Source organism: Furipterus horrens, unplaced genomic scaffold, assembly GCF_987537825.1.
Source record: "Furipterus horrens unplaced genomic scaffold, mFurHor1.1.pri manual_scaffold_7, whole genome shotgun sequence".
In the NCBI taxonomy this organism is placed as follows: Eukaryota; Metazoa; Chordata; class Mammalia; order Chiroptera; family Furipteridae; genus Furipterus; species Furipterus horrens.
The window spans coordinates 115,103,810-115,125,752 of record NW_028327177.1 but is presented as its reverse complement, the minus strand read 5'-3'; the positions used below and the strand labels follow the sequence as shown (position 1 = coordinate 115,125,752).

General features: G+C 41.3%; 1 protein-coding gene across 1 annotated transcript in view; it reads right to left on the bottom strand.

The window, feature by feature from the left end:
• Window positions 1-234: 234 nt before the first annotated feature.
• ACAD11 (acyl-CoA dehydrogenase family member 11) overlaps window positions 235-21,943 on the bottom strand; it is an 80,330-nt gene continuing 58,621 nt past the window's right edge. The window contains exons 15-21 of the mRNA XM_090284943.1: window positions 9,108-9,174; window positions 8,420-8,505; window positions 6,592-6,663; window positions 5,597-5,751; window positions 2,807-2,923; window positions 1,852-1,961; window positions 235-951 (exon numbers count right to left, since the gene is read on the bottom strand). Of these exons, the coding sequence (XP_090141069.1) occupies window positions 837-951; window positions 1,852-1,961; window positions 2,807-2,923; window positions 5,597-5,751; window positions 6,592-6,663; window positions 8,420-8,505; window positions 9,108-9,174 (722 nt within the window). The 3' untranslated portion in view covers window positions 235-836. The remainder of the gene's footprint in view (window positions 952-1,851; window positions 1,962-2,806; window positions 2,924-5,596; window positions 5,752-6,591; window positions 6,664-8,419; window positions 8,506-9,107; window positions 9,175-21,943) is intronic.

Below are 21,943 nucleotides of genomic sequence, written 5' to 3'. Positions count from 1 at the left end.
TGGCAAAACATGCTATGCTCATTTAGAACAAGAAGTCAAGAAAGGACCCTTTGATAAAGTGACTTTTGATCAGCCTTCTGGAAGTCTCAGGTAGATCTTTTCTGTTTGGTCTGGCCCCCTTTACTCCTTGGTGGGGGTGTCGTCACGTGTCAGTGAAAGAGCGAAGCTGGGCCAGTGCTACTTGGCTTGATTGAGGCAGGGCATTTGTTCACAGAAGACATTTTCTTAAATACATTTCACTTTATAAAATCCTTTATTTAAGACCTCTACTAATTTAAATCCCCTCAGAAGCCTGGGTAAGAAGTACCTTCCTCTGAACTTCCCAGAAACTAAAGTAGCTTAATTAAAGAAGAATGAAGAAAGTGGTTTTTGCAAACTTTATGCAACCTATTAAAGGACCTAAATGCTGCTCTTGGACTTTGCTGCTTTCCACCCACTTCAGTTCTCTTGGATGAAGTATGAGCAGGTCTGTGACATATAAATAGGCCACAATTGTGGGAAGAGCTGGGGCCATGAGGATGTTGAGAAACCTTTGTAAATAACCACAGGTTGAGGAAATCAGCTCTTCCATGATCAGTTGAACTTTCTGTTGTGTGTACTCAAAGATTAGAATGTCAACTACCTCAGATACCAAGGAGATACCCCTGAACAAGCACTACCAGGCCTCCCATCACTTGTGTGACCCTTGCAATTATAAAACCCGCTGGTCAAACAGATGCTCAAATCTTTACCAAAAGTGAATAATTAATCCTGTGCTCAAACTGCTGTGAAAATCGGATGAGGGTCCAGTGCTGCAGCCCATGCTGTTTGTCTGCAGGGGAGAGGGTGTCGCCTTCTCACATCTTGGCCCTGATGCTTCTGGCCTGGTCCTCAAGCTCCAGTTTTGCGATTGCTGAAAGGTGTACTTCGTCGGGTCCATCTGCTAAGCGCAGAGTCCGCATTAGGGCGTACCTAGAAAGACAAAGAGAACAGGGATGGCAGGAGTTATCAGAGGAACATGGTACCTTAGCATCGGTCACTTTGATTGTAAGTCAAACTATTCATTTGTGAAATCTGGCCAAGGCAGTGATAAGAAGGGCCCACAGGGAAATCAAGTAAAGTGGCCCAGGCACTTCTGAAATGCCATTTTCAAGTGGAGCTGTGCAGCGGGCTTATCTCAGTCTTGGTTTGCTGTAGGTTACTAGAAACTGCTAGAACTAAGATCTCTTAGGTAAGCCACTAACAGTGAAGTATATGTAATACTTATACACTAAAAATATACAATACTATGTATTTAGTTCTTTCTGGAGGTTAAAAACTCATGGGGTCATTGATGGCGCACCTCTAGTGGGGAGAAGGTGAGGTGGCAGAGGAGGAGAGGATTCTTCTTGACTCCAGCGCCCAGGATCTGGACATGAGAGGGTCGCGGGCGTGCCCTGCTGCAGACGGGGCGGAGGCTTCGCTGTGGAGGAGTCAGCCATCCTAAGTCAGACCTAAGCCTGGCTCTGGGCTCCCTTTGGCAGTCTCTGCCCCCTCCTCTCCTTCCTGGTTCAGGGTGAACCCCCACGCTATTTCTAATATCCAGGAACCCCAGTGTGAAAGTTAACATGATGGAGTGAAATGGCCATTGTAATCATAAGAGCTCCATATTAAAGTACCAATATTACAGTTGAACCTTGAACAACATGGGGGCTGGGGCACTGACCTCCTGTGCAGCTGAAAATCTGTCTATAACTAGTACATTTTTTAGCCTTCAATCATACTTTAGAGTAAATTAGTATCTGTTTTCTTAAGCAGTTAGCGGCAAGGCATCTGTAGATTTTTAACTCCAAGCCTATCAAATGTAGGTGGTTATAAATAACATCTACTCACATGTTAGCCAGAGGGTAATCCTGGGAAACACCAGCACCTCCACACACCTGGATAGCCCGGTCAATAATTTTGCAGACGGCCCTAGGGGCAGCCACTTTAATCATTGCGATCTACAAAAGCAAGATAGGAAAGGAATGTCCCTTTCTTTGACAATACACCACATGGCAGAATTTGATATAATCCGTATTTTCTTTGTGAACCAAAACAAGGGAACTTTTCCACATGCATTCACCACTAAAACAGGATCTTTGATGAAAGCCAAAGAGAGATCTGCTGTAATGCAACTAATGACCATATTTCAGTCAATACAGACTTTTGGAAAGAGATATCTCCTCAAATCATATTTTATTAATTTATGACTGGCCTTGTTTGCAGAAGAATTTCATGCAGCTGCAGCTGATAAATTACATTCAATACCTTAGGGATCATAAAATGAGTTAAAAAGTTTTCACTAAACAGTTTTCTCTTAGCAGTTTTACTGGCCTTTAGAATTAAGTGATCACATTCTTATTCCATATAAGCCAGAAACACAGGAAGTTTTATGGAACATTTACTATGTGTCAACACAGTGCTGTTCACCCTACACCACCTTGGTCATTCTTCACTAGAAACCTAGGCCGCAGGAAGAAGGGTTAGATACTCTGCCCGAGGTCACAGAGCCAGGAGAAAGTGACATAAGTGGGTTACGATTCCAAGTCTGTATGAAGTTCAAGATTTCCCTACTCCCGGTTGCTGCATCTGAAGAATGCTGAAGATATTTTGCATTCTGAAAATCATTCTCCAAAGCAGCTCAGTGAAATGAAAACTAGCAAGTGCCATACATTTATAATTTTTAAACCAAAATCACATGGAAGCTTCCACTATTCTCAATGCCATCAAGGTGCTATAAACCTGAAAAGCCCATCAGAAGGGGACTCTGGAGAAGGCTTGACAGGTGGTGGTACAGGGGCCTCACCTCCTTCTTGGCGCCAGCGCTGCCCAGGGTGTCAAGGCTGTGGGCAGCTTTCAGGGTCAACAGGCGGATCTCTTCAGTGGCAATGCGGCTTTCAGCAATCCAGTGGGCGACAACCTCCTGCAGGGACCAAAGCACAGCAAAAGGGAGGAGCTACCCTGATGTCTTATGTCATGTAACACAGCCTCGCAGTTTAGTTCAAGGACTATTTCCAAGCCTTACTCTTATGTTTTTAAGTGGGAGAGTTTATTCATTTGACACAATTTCTTTACTAGTTGTAGAACCATACAGATTATATATCTCACCTTTAGTGACTTTGGTAGTTTGTGACTTTTGAGGAATTAGTATATTTCACCGAAGTTGTCAAATTTATGTGCTTTGCACACATGCGTGAATGTGTGGGTCCCAAGACCCAGATCTGGAGTGAAGGAGATTCCCCTCCAGCCTCAGCTCAGGCCCACTCTCCTGTGCAGCTCTTCCCAGAGAGCTCTGCACCGTGGCTCACGGCGTCCCGGCACAGAGTAAGAAAATGGCACTTCCAGTGACTCCTACTTCAGGAAAATAGGAAAGATGTACTTTACCCTATTTCTCTTGCTAAGTACAACTAAAAACGTTGGTGTTATCTATAACAGAAACTTAAAGGACTCTGAAAGGAGAAGGAGGCAGACCTGCTAGGGACTTCCAGACTGAAAGAAACTCTGTAATTTCCCTGGGTTTTCTTTTTGCCTCACATATCTTGGACTCAGAGCTGAAGAAGCCAGCAACGTGGAACTGCCAATGAGCACAAGAATTATACTCTCTTCAGCCGAAGGATTGGATAGGGGCAGCCCAGCAAGAAAGAAAACTTAGAATAACCACTCTACCCAAGCCAAACACCACAGAACCTTTGGCCCTGCCCCTCCTCATGCCAGCACAGATTGGACCTGCGTCAGTGCTGTGAGGAGGTGCCTCGGCACCCAGGCCATGGTGGTGTCAGAGTGCCACATACGGAGCTGGGCCAGGAGCAGCAAGCTCCGTCCCTCGTGCTGTGTCCCTAGACTTCCATCCCACCCCCTTCAAACAAGCCACTAGTGGTGAGTTTCCTTTCAGTGGCTGTAAAGCTGGGTGATCACAATTTCATGAACAGACCCCAAACACATTTACTTATTAGCTTCAGAATAAAGGACAGTTTTCAACTGGGTCTCTACAGACCCTACATTTCCTGAAAAGTTTCAAGTGGGTAGAAACTCAGTGCTCTAAGGAATTACCAGATTATTTATTAAGACAGCACTTGGATATAGAACTGTTAGCTTTATCACCTGGAATGGTTACAAGGCAGCTGGAAGGAGTCTCCAAATTCAGGGAAAAGGAATGTTAGTTTCACCAATTAGGAGGGGGAAAAAAAAAGCTGGCCTAGATTTTTGTTCATGATGTGCATTCACATCTCTTCTGCCAGATCATTTTCTTTGTGCCAAATGGAAGGAATTTCCAGTGAAGGGAGTCATGTTTTTGAAACGCCCAGGCTTGTTCTGCTTGATACATTGACTTTAAAAAACAGAAGGGAAATTTCCCTTTACTACAGTATTAAAACCCCACTCATGAAAGCAGCAAATGAGCGGAGTGCCTGTCTATCCATCACCCTTCCTGTGTCCTCTCTTCACCCTGCGCCAGGGGTTGGACGAGATCTTGACATGAGAAGCATAAGTGATAGTCGATGCTTTGAGCAACATTGGGGAGCTGTATCCATGGCCCCCCCAAGATCACACCTTACCTCCTCCCATAGCGCCCATGCAACAGCGAACCCTTGCCCTCGCCATGCACTAAAGGGGTACCCCCGAATGATTGCTAGGTGTGTGCCATATGCACGCTGTGTTTTTCCACAAGAACAATGTTACAACCAAATCATAAATATGCTGAATATTTTGCAAAAAGTAAATACAGCCTATAGAAATTTTAAGTAAAAAATGTACTGCAAAATTTAAGATGGGCACAAGTGTACCTTGCAAGAGGATCAATGTACTAAAATATACATGTCCAGCAAACACAAATACAATTTTATCATGACACGTTTGACACTAATATGTTAACAATCGTAAGTATTAAATACTTAATGATAATTTTTCTTGTTTTCTTAAAAGTTAGAAGGGCTTTTGGGGGGATGATTTGGACATCCTACATCTCTTAAAAAAAGTTTTCCAAGTAAGTCTGAACTGATACCTTCTTCTCTCCTGATAAATGCTCTCTAATGTTGATTATATTGCCTACACGTAATATTGTTTATTGTGCTTTGTAAACAACAGATGCAGTGTGTAATTTATAGGTGAGAATTCAAAAACTCAAGAACATTCCCACCAAATGTTGGTTTCATTTCTACTTGTGTTTCTCCAATGAAGCCGTCCATTCCGTTTTTAGGTCTCCTTTCACTGAGTGTTAGGCTGCTTTCCTCTGTCTTTACACTTATCTATCCTGCTTCCTTCCAGAAAGCCAAAGAACAAAGCATCCCTCTCCCTTATGACAGGTTGCACGTGTCCACAGATACTAACGTACCCGGTGCTCTAGAGGATGTGGGTGAGAAAGTTAAGGAATTGTCCACACTCGCTGTGCTGAGGTGTTGGAGCCCTTCAGGGGTTAATGTTTCACAGATAACTGTCTCTCATCAGACTATATTTAAACACAGATGTAAATATACTTTGGGGAAAAGAATCACCTTGTTTATGTAGAGGGAATCTCTCTCTGACCAAGTAACAGTGTTTTGCTTCAGGGTTAGTGCAGTGCATTGGGCTCCAATAAACTGAAATAAGTAATTATCCTTACATGTGAATGCAGTTTCTTCTTGAAGGCCACCCGTTGTGCTGCCCGCTCACACATGATCTGCAGAGCGCGTTCCGCCAGGCCCACTGTTCGCATGCAGTGGTGGATTCGGCCAGGCCCAAGGCGGCCTTGAGCGATTTCGAATCCCCTTCCTTCACCTGTGAGAAAGAAAGGGGAACATGACAGTGACTAGAGCCCATTTATGGTGTTATTTACACAAATCCTGAGAAAAGGATGAGCTGCCTTCCATATACATGGCATGCTGGTAGGAAGAAATGTCAGTTCTATAATCAGGTTCATTATACATTTACAGAACTTTTGATTTCTAAGTTTTTAAACACCATCAATAAACACTGTGATCAAATTTAAGAACTAAATCTCTTGAGTGTTTATTATGCGTAAGCTATTTATTAGTGGCACAGTGGTTACAAAGGTAGGTTAGACACAGTCCCTGCACTGGGGACTAGGGACAAGGATGCTAGGGATAAGGGAGTGGGAGAAGGACAGAGAAAGGCACAGGAGGAAGAGACTGCAACCTCAGGGCAGGGATGGGATGAGGAACACCAAAGCCTTCCTGAAAGAGGTGCCATTGAGATTCCCTGAAAGTTGGGTAGGATTCCAGTAAGCAAAAGGGTGGAGTCATTCCAGGCAAAGGGTGTTTCAAGTTATTTATGCTTCTAACGTGTATGTAAGACTTGAAATCAGATAGTGGTGAGGTTTTCTTAGAACAAGTAGAGGCCTGAAGATATTTTAGGAAAAAGTATGTTGCTCTTAAGTGTATAATTTCTTAGCTGTGTTTTCAATTGATGAGATACAAAACCACAAACACTTAAAACATTATTCTATGTAAGAAAATCCACAAAAGGGAAAAATGTACCCTTGTAAATGGAGTAAGAGAGAAAAGGAAATTAGGGTAGACTGTGTATCTTTTCCATGTTGAGACCCGAGGATATGTTAATACACAACACTGTAGAACCCGTTTTGCAAACTTATCTCACCCAGTATTAAGTTGGTGGCAGGAACTCGCACTTGATTAAAATGGATCTCAAAATGTCCTCCATGCAAATGATCTATCAGATAGAAAATAAAATTTTAAAGAGCAAAAGGAGTTAACCAAAAAATAGTCTCATATAATTAACCTGCTGAAGTATAATTATTCAAAGAAAGTGGGGTTTAAAAGCCTCGTGTGCCCCAGACCTTCCTAGGTAGATGTGAACACTGAACTCTAGCATCCCACAGCCCAGAAAACGTATCCACGGTTCAGGGTAGAAGAGATTTTAGGAATCGTTTCTTCCAGTATGAACTCACTCTCTGAAGTTGTAGAGCTTTTAAAATGGAAGATGGCTCCACAGCTCTGATCAGATTTATTTTATTAGTGTTTTATTATTGCTTCTTCTTTGAAGTTTTTTATATATGGGCTTCCAAGGGAATTTTTTCTTGGGAAAATAAAAAGGTTTCTATAGTTCAAAAATTGACAGTGAGTCATGTAACACAAGTTCCTTATTTTTTCATTGTGGAAACCTACGCCCAAGGATGCGAAGGGGCTGCTCGAAGGCACAGAGCCGGTTTGGCCTTAGAGGTGAAGCACAGGCTGGCTCTTCAGGAATGCTGACTTCCCGCCTAGGCCTGTTCACTACGTGCCCCCTCCTGAAAATGCTGGCATTTCGCTGGAGCTGGGAACACATTTGCATTTCTGTCTCCACAGCCCCCCTTATCTCCGCCAAGTTCTGGAGATAACCTCATGCTTACTCCACACCCTTTTCCTGTCAGAATAGACATTAGTAATCAACTTTCTCCACACTGTTTCTTTTGGCTTCGGGCTTAGGGAGTTGGAGAGATGCTAGTGAATGGGTCACACTGAAAATTCTAACACAGGCTCCGCAATGGAGGGTATTTGCAGCCAATCTATATTATAAACTCATTTGGGGCATCTTTCAAACTGTCTGCAACCCTACTTCCATGCACAGTGCTTCGGAGCACTTGTTCATCCCCATTTTGCCAACGTTTAACCTGTGGGTACATTGTCCTGCAGCATCCATCGTGTCAAATGGCCTGAAACTGCAACTCTGCACCTGTTACTTGAACATTTTCACTAGCCATATTCAACAATAAAGAGAAAGCCAGGTCACCACAAAACCTGAAGTTCAGTAAACTTTTTCGTAGCATTATCACCTGCTGCATTATCACCATGCTATCAAATTTACTTATTTACATGTTTGTAGTTACTTCCTGCCCCGCCCCCATATAAGATCTGTGAGGGCCGAGATCTTAGTCTATTGTTTTCATTAATGTATACTAAGCACTGAGAACAGTGTTCAGCACTCAGATTCTTCCTGAGTGAGCAAGCAGCAGGGAAACCGTGGACATGAGCCTGACATGGGTTGCAGGAAGTGAAAGGGTCCTTCCTTCTTAGAAGTTTCACGCAAGGACAGAGGGAAGGACAAGTTTTGCATTCAAATCAGTCAAAACTCCTTGCTTATTAACAGCTCTTATATGTTGATTAAGAAAGCTAAAGATGAATTTTATTGTAGATTGACGATTTCATTCTTCTGTGTATATTTCATTAATCCATCCTCCAGGACAACAGATGGAAGACTGGATGTCAGGGTTGTTCCTTGAATACAATCTGCCCTCTCCCAATAATAAATAAAATGAGGTAGAATGCTGCACCATCTCTCTTTTTTATTTGTTGGCATTTATATTAAGACAGTTGTTAGGGCCAAAGACTTCTAAGAACATGCCTCATACATTAAAATGCTATATATTCCCTTCAGTAGAACTACATACTCTAGTCTTCCTGCACAGGCATGTTGATTGAGCACTTACCCATGTAGCCAAAGATTGACAAAGGCCTTATGACTTCTACACCAGGTGTGCTGAGAGGAACAAGAATCATGCTGTGTTGTTTGTGTCTGGTCAAAAGGAAAACAGATGTTAGGAGAAGCCTGCTAAGTGGAAAAATAAAACATGTTAGGCAGAATTGCAATTCTCTTTTGTTATTTTCATGTGCTCATGTAAGCAATGCTGTCTGGAAAGGGGTGTAAAAAACATACATCACTCTGAGTTGGATGCAGGCAGGGATCTGAAACATTAACGAGGATTTGAAAATACATAAAAGTTATTTAATTGAGGCTTCTCATTCTCAACAATGGGAACTAATATACAATGTTAAACATTTCAAGATTAATGCCTTTGATTTAAACATCACTTAACTTCTTACAGACAGTTATGAAAAATTTTGTCTTATAATCTGACCCAAAAAGCTTTGAGGATTCACAGCAACACTTTAATACAGGAAGTTCCACAGTGAAGACTGTACAGCCACACTCCCTAAAATGTTTCCTAAATATATCTTTAAGCAAAATAATTGTGAAATACAAATATGTGACATTTAATATCATAACATGTTTTATATTACTATGATTTGTGAGCCCAAATGGTGCATTTCAACTAAGTAGACAGAAAGACTGACTGGTTATCCTATATAGATTTTCAATCACAATTGTTTTATTACCTGGCTGCAGAGGTATTTTTAGTTCTTCCCAAAACAATCGCAATTTTGCATTTTGGATTCCCAGCTCCTTAAACCAAGGGGAAATGTGAATACATTATAAAAGGAAATTTTTAGTCTGATGTTATACCCCCCAAATTCTAATCCTTCTAAGTTTATCTCTGGCAAAAAACAAATAGGAAAAATTCTTGATTTATTTAAAAAAAAAAAAAAAAAAAAACAGCTTATGTGCAAAATTGTATGTCAACTCAAGAAAAATGACCCGGCAAGGCCAAGAATAGACTCCATCAATGAAAACTGCTGCACACCAGTGAGCAGGAGTCAAAAGAAGCCATGAAGCAGCAGCAACCCTTCAGACCAAAAGACAGCTCTAGTCTTCATACCATGTCAGACTGCAGCACGCAGTCCCTCCTTTTAAGAGCTAATGTTTTCTCACACGTAGAGAAGAATGTATTAACACTTATGATATTTACTCCCCAACCACAGTGGCTGAGAAACTAATTTCCCCAGCAGTGCAGTTACGTGAGGGTCAGCCTGCTCGAGGATCTCAGTATCTACCTATCCCAGACCACGTCATTTGCCCTAGCCATACTATGGAGCAGGTGAAGCTGGTGTACTTGGAGCTCTCCACTTATATGAGGCTCTGATTCCAGCTACAGCAAACCTAGGTTCTCATCTATTTAGGGTTAGAAATTAGAAAATACAGTTTCTCTCATTTTAAGGCAAACTTATTTTATTCCAGTTCAGAGGTCTATGGCCTTATTGCAAAAAAAAAAAAAAAAAATTTCATTTTCACCAGTAAGTCTAAGAACCTGGTCCCACAAGGAAACTACCATTTAACTGGCTTTCTAATTACAAGGCCATAAACGACTGGGTTGTTTATGTTAAACACGTCTGCACAAACTCTTAAATTATATTTTTTCTTCTAACTTCTCATAAAAAGTGGTTTCAAGAGATTTGAAGTGATATGAAGATTCCATGAGAAATGTTAGGAATGATATCGCATAGTTGAATGCCATAAAATCCCAGGAGTTTAAAAGGATAAACTCCATGGAACGTATTAAAGGACAATGTAGGGATGTAATCAGTAAAATTCAGACTGTGGGAAATCTATGAGACAAATAATCTGGTTTGTTAAACAGTTACACTGAAATAAAAGGAAAGAGGTGGGGGGAGCTTATAGATTAAAAATAACTTTAAAGGCATATTAACTAACAGCAATTTTTAGACCTTATTTGGATCCTAACTCAATCACATGGATTAGAAAGTATTAATGATAATTATGAAACAATTAGAAATGTGAACTCTTACTGGATATGTAATGATAATGAAATAATTTTAGGTGTGCTAGGGGTGCTGAGGTTACATTTCTAAAAGAGCCTTTATTGAGAAACACTAAAATATCTGAAGGAAATGATGTCTGGGATTTATTTAAAAATAATATGGGGAGAGGAGGGAATGGGAGTAGGAATGAAGCAAGATTGAACATGAGTTGAAAATTGTCTCAAAACCATGCAAAGAATATTCCTAGGAGACTTAAATGTGTAGCAGAGACATGAAGGAGAAACACGGCTGGTGTACTGAAATGTCAGGGAACACTCACATGACTGTGAATGTGAAGAGGAAAGGAGGGCAGGGCCCAGAGGAAAGAGAGGTGCATTAACTGCAGACTGAGAGGGGAGCAAGAAGAGGACAGAGTGAAGAAAAAGTGCTAGAAGAAAAGATGATTAGGCAAGAAATAAAGAGCAAGGCAAGCAGGGGTTTAAAAAAAACCGAAGAGTCAAGTTAGAGAACAGATCGACTTTAAACCCTTGCACTTGCATTTGAAATTTTGAAACTCCATACAGTTGAATCTCTCATTCTACAGAAAAAACAAATGAAATAGAAGGCACAACGATAGCTCTTGTATTTACAGTCTATTCAAGAGGATACTAAAAAGAAAACTATACAATGGGAACAATCTACAATTTGTTAGAGGTCAGAATACAAATTGTATTGATAACTTTTCCAAAACCAATTTGTAGAGATTCAAGATGGCCAAAATGGTCTCATTGATATAAAAATATAAAAGTATGATGAAGGTATAACCATAACAGAAAAAAATATAGAGGATGAGGCATAGGATTGGTGGTGTAGCTGGTCACCAGCAGATGAGAATTCAATGAATGCCTAGGAAATGGACAGGCAAGCTGACCGATGAAGTAGATGGAGGAGTCAGAGCCTAGAAAGCGATGTAGGAAACTGCAAAGGAAGAGGGTTCTGGCCCCAGAGTCAGAAAGTGTAACTGAGAAGTGAGGCTACAGAAGAGAGGTTAACCCAAGATTTATAAGCGGGCAAATGCATCAGGTGGCACTCTCACAGGTGAGTCTCTGACAGCCTCAGGAGAAAAGTGTATAGTGTGTTACTGAAAACTCAACAAAGTCATTCAGAGACTTGAAAGCAAGCTTCGCATCAGCTGACTAAAGTGAGTCCCAGCCCTGTTCCACCAAGTCTCCTTAGGGAATTCCTACTCAGAAGAGAATCATGGCTGGAAAAAAGCTCTGAGTTACTAATGAAGAAGACCTCACCCAAATACTCTTCCTTTTTTCTTAAGTCTGAACAGAAAACCAAGGATCTGCAGTATGTGAAGAGAGCCCACAGCATTAAAGAGAATAACTGTCCAAAATAAACTAAAGGAGACCCTACAGAAACAAAAGAAACAGAGAGAACCTAAAACAAAACAAAACTGAGCTAAACCAAACAACAAAGCTTCTAGTTAATACCATCTGAGAGACCCAAATTTGTTGCAGCCATAAAACCAGGAAAGGATGCTATGAAACAGGAGCAACCAGAAAACAAGACAATGAAAACTCTTAGAGATTAACCTATGATTGCTAAAACAAAGTCTAACAGAATCACTAAATATCAGGAAATTTCCCCTAAGTAAAGGAAAAAGAGATTAAAAATAGAGCAAAGACAGATACTTATAGAGCCAGGGGAGTACTGGAAATACCGGGGTAACACTTTGTAAAGTATATGACTGTCTAACCACTAATACAAAATAATGCTGAATGTAAACTATAATTTAAAAATTTAAAAAGATAAAAATGAAAGGTATTCAGGACTTCCGGCCAAGATGGAGGCTTAGACGGACATGCTAGGTCTCCCTCTACAACTAGAGAGGAATACAACTACTTCAAAACAAACGATAACTAGAAATTCCAGAAAATAAAACTACACGGAAGCCCAACGTATGAAGTTATAAACCAGCAGCGCCCTTTGGGCAGGTAGGAAGAGCGAAAGGGGGTGGAGCTGTTTGCGGTCGCACCTGGGACAGCGGCAGGGAGAGCAATCCCAGCAGCAGGGAGAACAATCCCAGCTGCAGTCGAACCCCAGCAGCTCGCAACCCCAACGCTGGGGAAAGCAGCCACCACATTGCCTTGAACAGTGAGGCCCAGAGGGCGGGAGGACGGATCCCGGTCTCCTAGCGGAATAACTGTGTGAATCCATCTTGGACCCCTGCCCCCACAGAAAGTGCCACAGGGCTGCGAAATAGGTTGCGGATTGCCGCCGGTCGCTGGGTTGTGACGACAAAGCACCACGGTGCAGCGAGAAAGGTTGCGGAACGGTGCCGGGTTGCTGGGTTGTGACAAGTACACAGGCACTGCCCCCTATAGCCGGCCCAAGAAAACAAAATGCATCTGTGAAAATGGGGCAGACAACTATAGAAATCCCGGTGGCGCAGCTCACCAGGCAACAGATGAAGAATCTGACAGATGAACAAATAAGAAACCTGTCAGAGGCTCAGTTCAGGGCCATTGTTATCAGGTGGCTTACAGAATTAACAAAAGATCTGGAAAAAGATGAGAAAGAATCGAAAAACACTCATAATGAAAGGAACAAAACCACATACGAGACAGATGGTGAGGAAAAAAAATCCAGAGTTCAAATCAACAAACCAGAACACAGAGAAGGAACAAACAGTCAACCAGTGCAGAGAGAGGAAACGGGAAGCAAGGATGAAAGGATCAGAAACCTCTGGGACAGCTATAAAAGGCCCAACATAAGAATCATTGGTTTGCCAGAGGGTGAAGAAGATGAACTAGAAATTGAAAAATTAAGTGAAAATATAATAAAGCAGAACTTCCCAAACTTGGGGAAGGAAATAGACTTACAGGTCCAGGAAGCACAGAGAGTTCCAAAAAAACTGGACCCAGGAAAAGAACCACTCCAAGACACATTATAATCAAAATGTCAAAAGTTAAAGATAAAGAGAGAATCTTAAAAGCAGCAAGAGAGAAGAAAAGAATCATGTACAAAGGGGTCCCAATTAGACTATCAGCTGACTTCTCAAGGGAGACCCTGCAGGCAAGAAGGGACTGGCAAGAAATATTCAAAGTAATGAAAAGCAAAAACCTACAGCCACGAATACTCTACCCAGCAAAATTGTCATTCAGAATAGAAGGACAGAGAAAGTGTTTCCAGGACAAAACAAAACTGAAAGAGTTCATTAGATCCAAACCACTGTTATATGAGATGTTAAAGGGACTTGTTTAGAAAAAGGAGGATCAAAACTATGAACACTAAAATGAAAACTGCATCACAAGAAACAACAACAGAAGCTAGGGAATTGAAACAAAGGCAAACTAAACAGGCAACGAGAGTGGAAAAAGAACTATAGGTATGGGGAGCATATTGGGGGGAGGTCAGCAGGGAGGGGGAACGGGGAGAGGGAGGGAGATGATATAGGAATTAAGGATCATGGTAGGAGGGAATGGAATAGACAGAGGTTGAGAAGAACTATATTCACAACCAATGGACATGGTCTAAAAAGGGGGGACAACTGGAGGGAGGGGGGCCACCAGGTGGAGGGGAGCAGAGGGAAGGGAAATTGGGACAAATGTAATATTATAATCAATAAAACACATTAAAAAAAAAACAAAATGTATTCAGGACTTGTGACTTGAAAATTTAAAAAAGAAACAACTTCATTTAAAAAATGTAATTGTTTTAAAAACCAATGCTTATAATTTGGGTTCCATAAAATTTAATGGGATCTACTTTTTTTGTTTTTAATGTGTTTTATTGATTATAATATTACATTTGTGCCAATTTCCCTTCCCTCTGCTCCCCTCCACCCGGTGGCCCCCCTCCCTCCAGTTGTCCCCCACTTTTAGATCATGTCCATTAGTTGTGCATACAGTTCTTCTCAACCTCTGTCTATTCCATTCCCTCCTACCATGATCCTTAATTCCTATACCATCTCCCTCCCTCTCCCCGTTCCCCCTCCCTGTTGACCTCTCCCCAATATGTTCCCCGTACCTATAGTTCTTTTTCCACTCTCGTTGCCTGTTTAGTTTTGCCTTTGTTTCAATTCCCTAGCTTCTGTTGTTTCTTGTGATGCAGTTTTCATTTTAGATTTCATTGTCTTGATCCTCCTTTTTCTAAACAAGTCCCTTTAACATCTCATATAACAGTGGTTTGGATCTAATGAACTCTTTCAGTTTTATTTTGTCCTGAAAACACTTTCTCTGTCCTTCTATTCTGAATGACAATTTTGCTGGATAGAGTATTCGTGGTTGTAGGTTTTGGATTTTCATTACTTTGAATATTTCTTGCCAGTCCCTTCTTGCCTGCAGGGTCTCCCTTGAGAAGTCAGCTGATAGTCTAATTGGGACCCCTTTGTACATAATTCTTTTCTTCTCTCTTGCTACTTTTAAGATTCTCTCTTTATCTTTAACTTTTGACATTTTGATTATAATGTGTCTTGGAGTGGTTCTCCCTGGGTCCAGTTTTTTTGGAACTCTCTGTGCTTCCTGGACCTGTAAGTCTATTTCCTTCCCCAAGTCTGGGAAGTTCTCCTTTATTATATTTTCACTCAATTTTTCAAGTTCTAGTTCATCTTCCTCGCTCTCTGGCAAACCAATGATTCTTATGTTGGGCCTTTTATAGCTGTCCCAGAGGTTTCTGATCCTCTCATCGTTGCTTCCCATTTCCTCTCTCTGCATTGGTTGACTGCTTGTTCCTTCTCCATATTCCAGTTTGTTGAGATGAACTCTGGATTTTTTTTCCTCACCATCTGTCTCGTATGTGGTTTTGTTCCTTTCGCTTCTTTCTCATCTTTTTCCAGATCTTTTGTGAATTCTGTAAGCCACCTGATAACAATGGCCCAGAACTGAGCATCTGACAGGTTTCTTATCTGTTCATCTGTCAGGTTCTCCATCTGTTGCCTGGTGAGCTGTGCCACCGGGATTTCTATAGTTGTCTGCCTCATTTTGACAGATGCATTTTGTTTTCTTGGGCCGGCTATAGGGGGCAGTGCCTGTGTACTCGTAATGACCCAGCGACCGGCGCCGTTCGGCAACCTTTCTTGCTGTGCCGTGGTGCTTTGTCGTCACAATCCAGCGACCGGTGCCTGTCCGCGACCTATTTCGCAGCCCTGTGGCGCTTTCTTTGGGGGCGGGGGTCCAAGATGGATTGACACAGTTATTCCGCTAGGAGACCGGGATCCGTCCTCCCGCCCCCCTGGGCCTCACTGTTCAAGGCGATGTGGTGGCTGCTTTCCCCAGCGTTGGGGTCGCGAGCTGCCGGGGGTTCGACTGCAGCCGGGATTGTTCTCCCCGCCGCTGTCCCAGGTGCGACCGCAAACCGCGCCGCCCCCTTTCGCTCTTACCTGCCCAAAGGGCGCCGCTGGTTTATAACTTCATATGTTGGGCTTCCGTGTAGTTTTATTTTCTGGAATTTCTAGTTATCCTTTGTTTTGAAGTAGTTGTATTCCTCTCTAGTTGTAGAGGGAGACCTAGCGCGTCCGTCTAAGCCTCCATCTTGGCCGGAAGTCCGGGATTACTTTTCAATCAGTTCTAAAAGGACTCTCTTTAGAGAAGGATGTTTCAGTTATTGCACCTGTCAAGTTTTAATGAGAAAGGATTCCCCTATTCACATATTTCAAAATTAAGTTTTAAAAACCTCAGATATTATACTCTAGACAATAGTGAGTCCACCTGACTCTTCTCATCTATTGAACCATGTCTGAATTTCCAAATTATTTTTACTTTTATAAGTGTGTCCTTTTGACTTTTATAGGTGCTAGATTTTTTAAAAAATGAATTCTATTAACTTGAGAATCTACCCAAAGAACACTAGGATAATACTGACATTTCATTGTGAATCTTAACTGAAATTTCTTATCTGAAAATGCTGGGCTGGGAGGACTTTTTCATACCCTTGATTGGACTTGGATGTGCAATAATACGCAAACATGCTTTGATTCTTAGTTAGAAATTATAAAGAATCATTTTCTAGAGAGGCTCAGTTTTAATTTTTCAACTGGATATTTTTCTTCTTGGGGTTTTTGAGATTTTGGTCATAGGAAACCTTAAGGCCACAGACCGAAGGGTCAGGCCACTTGCCCCATATAACTCTGTGCCCCCTTGGTGAGCATACTTCTGAAAATCAGATCAGGACATCATGGTATGACCTGGGTTTATTTTAATTAGAGAACTTTTCTTTCTCAATTTCTATCCAGGTCATCAAGAACATTTTGGATAAATCTTTTAAGATTTCATGGATCTTAATCCTAGATAACCAGAAGCTAAATTCTTCAAAATAAAATCTTCTTTCCATTTTCCTTAAACCCTAGTCAAAAACCCCATTTCCTAATACTCAGAATATGTATATTTTTCTGTAATATTTCTTAATAGCATTTCTTGCCTTGGTTTTTCTGTCATAAAAAAATGTTGCCACAGCTTTGTGTAATTGCCCAATAGATTTCAGATGTCTGGAAAATTTTGAAGAAAATAAAGAAATAAAACAGGTAAATAATTCTTTGATTCTCCCTTGCTCAATCTAATCTAAAAATGTTCAGATTAAAAAATAAAAATAAAACCTCTAAATTGGCTCTCCTTTTGGGGTCACTAAGTAGAGGAAGTAAGGGTGAGTGTGTAGGTTGTAAGTTTTGAAATATTTTGATTTAACCTTGATATTTCATAACATAGAAAAATAATCACAAATATATCATCTCATCTCAGCTACAAGCAGAATTTGGCAAGTACAGCAGCTAAAATGTCCTTCTTCTAAAGAGAGCTTTGCTCTTTTATATTATTTTAGTTAATGAACAGGATACCAAATGTCATAGATGAAATATATCAGAGGAAATGTGAATAGACCAGAAAACATTTAAACACATCTGCTGTGTCACAGGCCTTCATGAATGAAAACAGATGGCACAGATAAAATAATTTTGTTTTTAATCCGAACTCTGTGGTATGTCAAGGCTGTTCAAGTGCCAGGATTAAGTCAGGCTGACAATGACATCTCCCCCACACTTGCTGATGAATTTTAGCTTCTTAGACTCTTACAAACCACGTGGTTACAAACAAACTCATTCTCTAACACAAGGGAAGATGGCGGCAGGGGAAGAAACACGACCGCTGGGTGTGGGTATGGTGTGTAGCAACAAAGAAAGTGATGTGGACGATTATCTAATGTAAAGTGCAGTTAGCCGTCCACAAATTCTCCAGGCTATTTCTTCTACCAACATTGAATCTTTGAGGTGAAATACTTAAACTTCATTTGGTCTTAGGTTTAAAATTAATACTTAGCTTTAATCCTAATTGGAATGAAAAACCATTATGAATTAAGTGCCACTTTACAATGAAATCTCTACTTGTTAACAATAATGTTTATCATACACTATCATACAATTTTAAGAAACCAATCTCATGTGTTCTCTAAAATTATTATGTGTGATTTTTTAATGGGGAAATACTTTGAAATTCACTTACTCTACCTCTAGGAAGGTTTAATATCTAGTTTTCAATAAATGAATGTCATATGCCACTGCTACTGTTACTGTTGTAGTTATAGAATACAGTTGGATCAAAATCAATTCCAAATAATCAGAACTGAAAATTTTTTAAACATTTAAATGAGCCATAAGAAACTAGAAAACAATTTTTAAAGAAATTGTTGGATGGAAAAGAAATTTTAAACCTTAAACGTGATAAATGAAGTCAAAGAAAAAGATAAGTTGCCTTGTCTATATAAAAGTATCATACATTAAAAAACAAAATTGAAAAGCAAAAACAAGAACAATTTGGTGAAAATATTTCACACATAGCTGGCAAGGGCGGGGAGGGAGTTCTGAATCTGTTAGAAGTCATTAAAGAAGTATAGCATTGACTGCCAGTCAAGATGGCAGAGTAGGTAAACACTGCTCACCTCCTCCAACAACCGCATTAAAATTATAAATTATACAACAGCCACCCTTGAGAACCAGCTGAAGACTAGCAGAACAGAACTCATAACTAAGGCTATAAAGAAGCCACGTCAAGACTGATAGTAAGGGGTGGAGACACAAAACAGAGGTCCCACACCCACGAGTAGAGGTTAAGAATCAGGGTCATCCCTGAGGAGCAAGGGACCTCAGCCCCACAATGGGCTTCCAAACCTGGAATACCAGTGCCAGGAAGAGGAGTCCCCTCGACACTGTGAAAATCAGCACGGACCTCCATGGAGGTGAGAGAGAGGGCTGCTTTTGACCCTCTTAAAGGGCCTGACTCACTCACTCACAAACACTCGCCCTAAGGTCCAGCAAAAGGACAGCAGCTGGAAAAGCACCAGGGACATACCGGGAGGAACTGAATTGGCTAGCATTAGGAGGGCAGCGGGGACAACACTATCCAGGACTGAAGTTCTGGCAGGCACTACTGTCCCTTCGTTGAGCCCTCCTCGGACACAACTAGCAGGAGAGGTGGAAATGGCGGCAGGTGCTGCTGTTCCTTTGTTTAGCTCACCCCCCACAGAGAGGGCAGGCACAGGGAGGTGCCTGAGTCTCCAAGAACCTGGCTAACACTACTCTTGCCCCACCCAGGTGATTCCCTGAGACCCCGTTGCACCCAGCTTATACACCTACCTTGTATCCCTTTCAGCAGCTGTTCCACACAAGTAGCTGGTCTTGACCCATACTGTGGACTTTTTAAAAGTCTCTCAAAGGTTCACAAACCCTGAACAAGCAGCAGCTGGCCTCAATGTTGCCCTGTACCCCTTGCTAAATGGCCTCAAGCCCAGCACTAGTGGCAGCTGGCCTTGATTTGCACCACAGCCTCTTGCAGTCACTTCCAAACAGCAACGACCAAACACAGATTACTCTGTAGCTATTACCAGGTGGCCCTGGACAGGGTATAGACAGCAGCTGAATCCCCGCCCCCCCCCCCCCAACTCCCACAAGAGGCCACAGAATCAATACACATGGTGGCCAGCTTCAGGTCACACCACAGCACCACCCAACTGGCTCCACAAATGACACACCCCACAGGCAGACTCAGCAAGTACCAGAGCCCTGCTAAAGCAAATCCAGCTTCATGGGGTCAGCTTCCACACAACAGCTCCTCAGCCATAGCCACAGCCAGACCTCACAGCCAGTCCCACCCACTGATGTGCCAACAGCAACCCACTTCAACAGGAGGACACACACAACCCTCACAAGATTTATACACTTGGAGCACCCAGCTCAGGTGGCCGGGAGACTGTGTCACTGGGCCTCACAGGAAACCTACTACCTAAGCGCAATCTGCCAAGACTGGGAGATGCAGCGGCTCTACCTAATACACAGAAAAAAACACAAGGAGGCTGCCAAAATTAGGAGGCAAAGGAACATGTCCCAAATGAAAGATGGGACAAAACTCCAGAAAAACAAAACAAAATGGAGGCAAGTAATCTACCAGGTACAGAGTTCAAAACACTGGTTATAAGGATGCTCAATGAACTTAGGGTAAGAGTAGATGAATTCAAAGAACCCATATAAAAGACTCATGGACATGGACAACGGGGAGGGATATGATTGCGGGAGAGGGGGTGGGTTGGGTGGGGGAGAGAAACTAGGGGAAAAGGGGACAACTGTAATTGAAAAACCAAAAAAAAAAAAAAAAAAAAATATTTGTTTCGCAATTAAAATATCCAGAGTAAAAAAAAAAAAAAGAGTAGATGAATTCAGCGAGAACTTACACAAAGAAATAGAAATCATAAAAAAAGAACCAGTCATAATTGAAGAAAACAAAAACTGAAATGAATACATTAGATGGAATCAATAGCAGATTAGATGAGGCAGACATTTTTCCCAATAGGACATACAGATGGCAAATATACATATGAAAAGATGTTGAATGTAACTAATCATCAGGAAAATAAAAATTAAAACCACAATAAGATTATCACCTCATACCTGTCAGAATGGCTATCATTAATAAATCAACAAACAAATGTCGGTGAGGATGTGGAGAAAAGGGAATTCTCATGTGCTGTTGGGATTTCAAATTGGTGCAGTCACTATGAAAAAGAGTTTGGGGGTTCCTTGAAAAAATAAAAAGAGAAGAACCACATGACTCAGCAATCCCACTTCTGGGTATTTATCTAAAGAAATACAAAACACATATTTGAAAAGATGACTACATCCTTATGTTCATTGCAGCATTATTTACAGTAGCCAAGATACAGAAGCAACTTAAGTGTCCATCTATAGATGAAAGGAAAAGATGTGGCACACACATACAGTGGAATACTCCTCTACCATAAGAAGAGTGAAATCTTACCATTTGTGACAACATGAATGGACTTAGAGGGGTGTTATGCTAAATGAAACAAGTCATTCAGAAAAAGACAAATAACAAATGGTTTCCCTTATATGTGGAACCTAAAAAACAAAACAAATGAATAAACAAAACCTGAACAAACTCATAAATACAGAGTACACATTAATGCTTGTCAGATGGGAGGGGGTTGAGGGGCTGGGAAAAACTGGTCATGGGATTAAGAATTACAAAATTGTCAGTTATAAAATAGTCACAGGGATGTAAAGTACAGCAAAGGGAATACAGACAATAATATTGTAATAACTGTGTATGGTGTCAGGTGGGCACTAGACTTATTGGGATCACCTCTAAGTTATACAAATGTCTAACCACTATGCTGTACACCTGAAACTAATGCAATATTGCATGTCAACAGTAATTGAAAAAAAAATTTTAATTAACAAAAAAGAATTATAGCATCAAGGGCAAGTAAAATGGGAAAAAAATCAGAAGGAAAAATATTGATTGTAGACCTACTGTATGCCAGACACTATTCTAAGCACTTGGAATATACCAGTGAAGAAGCAAACAAAAGTTCCTGCTCTGATGAAGTCTGTATTCTACAACAAAGCAAGGGGCCACAGACAACCGACATGGTACATTAAGTGCCATGGGTACGATGAATTAGGAGTACAGGTGGGGGAAGAGGCATTTCCTCAGTGAGAAGGTGGTGACTGGACAAAGACTTGAAGCAGATGAGGGAGCGAGCCTTGCAAATATTAAGAGAATGCACATTCTGTAAGACAGAAGAGCCCGTACAAAGGGCCTAAGTAGGAAATACGCCTGGTACATTCCAAAACAACAAGGAGGTTGGTGTGGCAGAACAGGCAAGAAAAGGGGCGAGTACTGTGAAATAAGGTCAGAGAGGCAATGCGAGGTGGAGGGGTTTTGCAGACCATTCTAAGAATTTAGTGGAAGGTTGTTCATTCATTTCCTCCTGCCCCAATATATATCAGATCAAGGGGAACTAGAGGTAAGAGAAGGGAAAGACCAGATAGTCTAGAGAGAGCAGCGATAGGGATAACATTAACAGCAGTGTCCTTCTGAAGGCAGCAAGAGAGTAATGATCAGACATGGTGAGAGAGGCTCCTTTGGGAGAAGTGTGCTAGAGCCTACTCAGGAGAGCTGATTCTGCTCTCCTCTTAGCAATTTTGCTTTCAGTGACTTCACACTGGTAGCTTGAAATTAGCCATGGTAGGAGCATTTACACAATGGAAAATGACAAACACCACT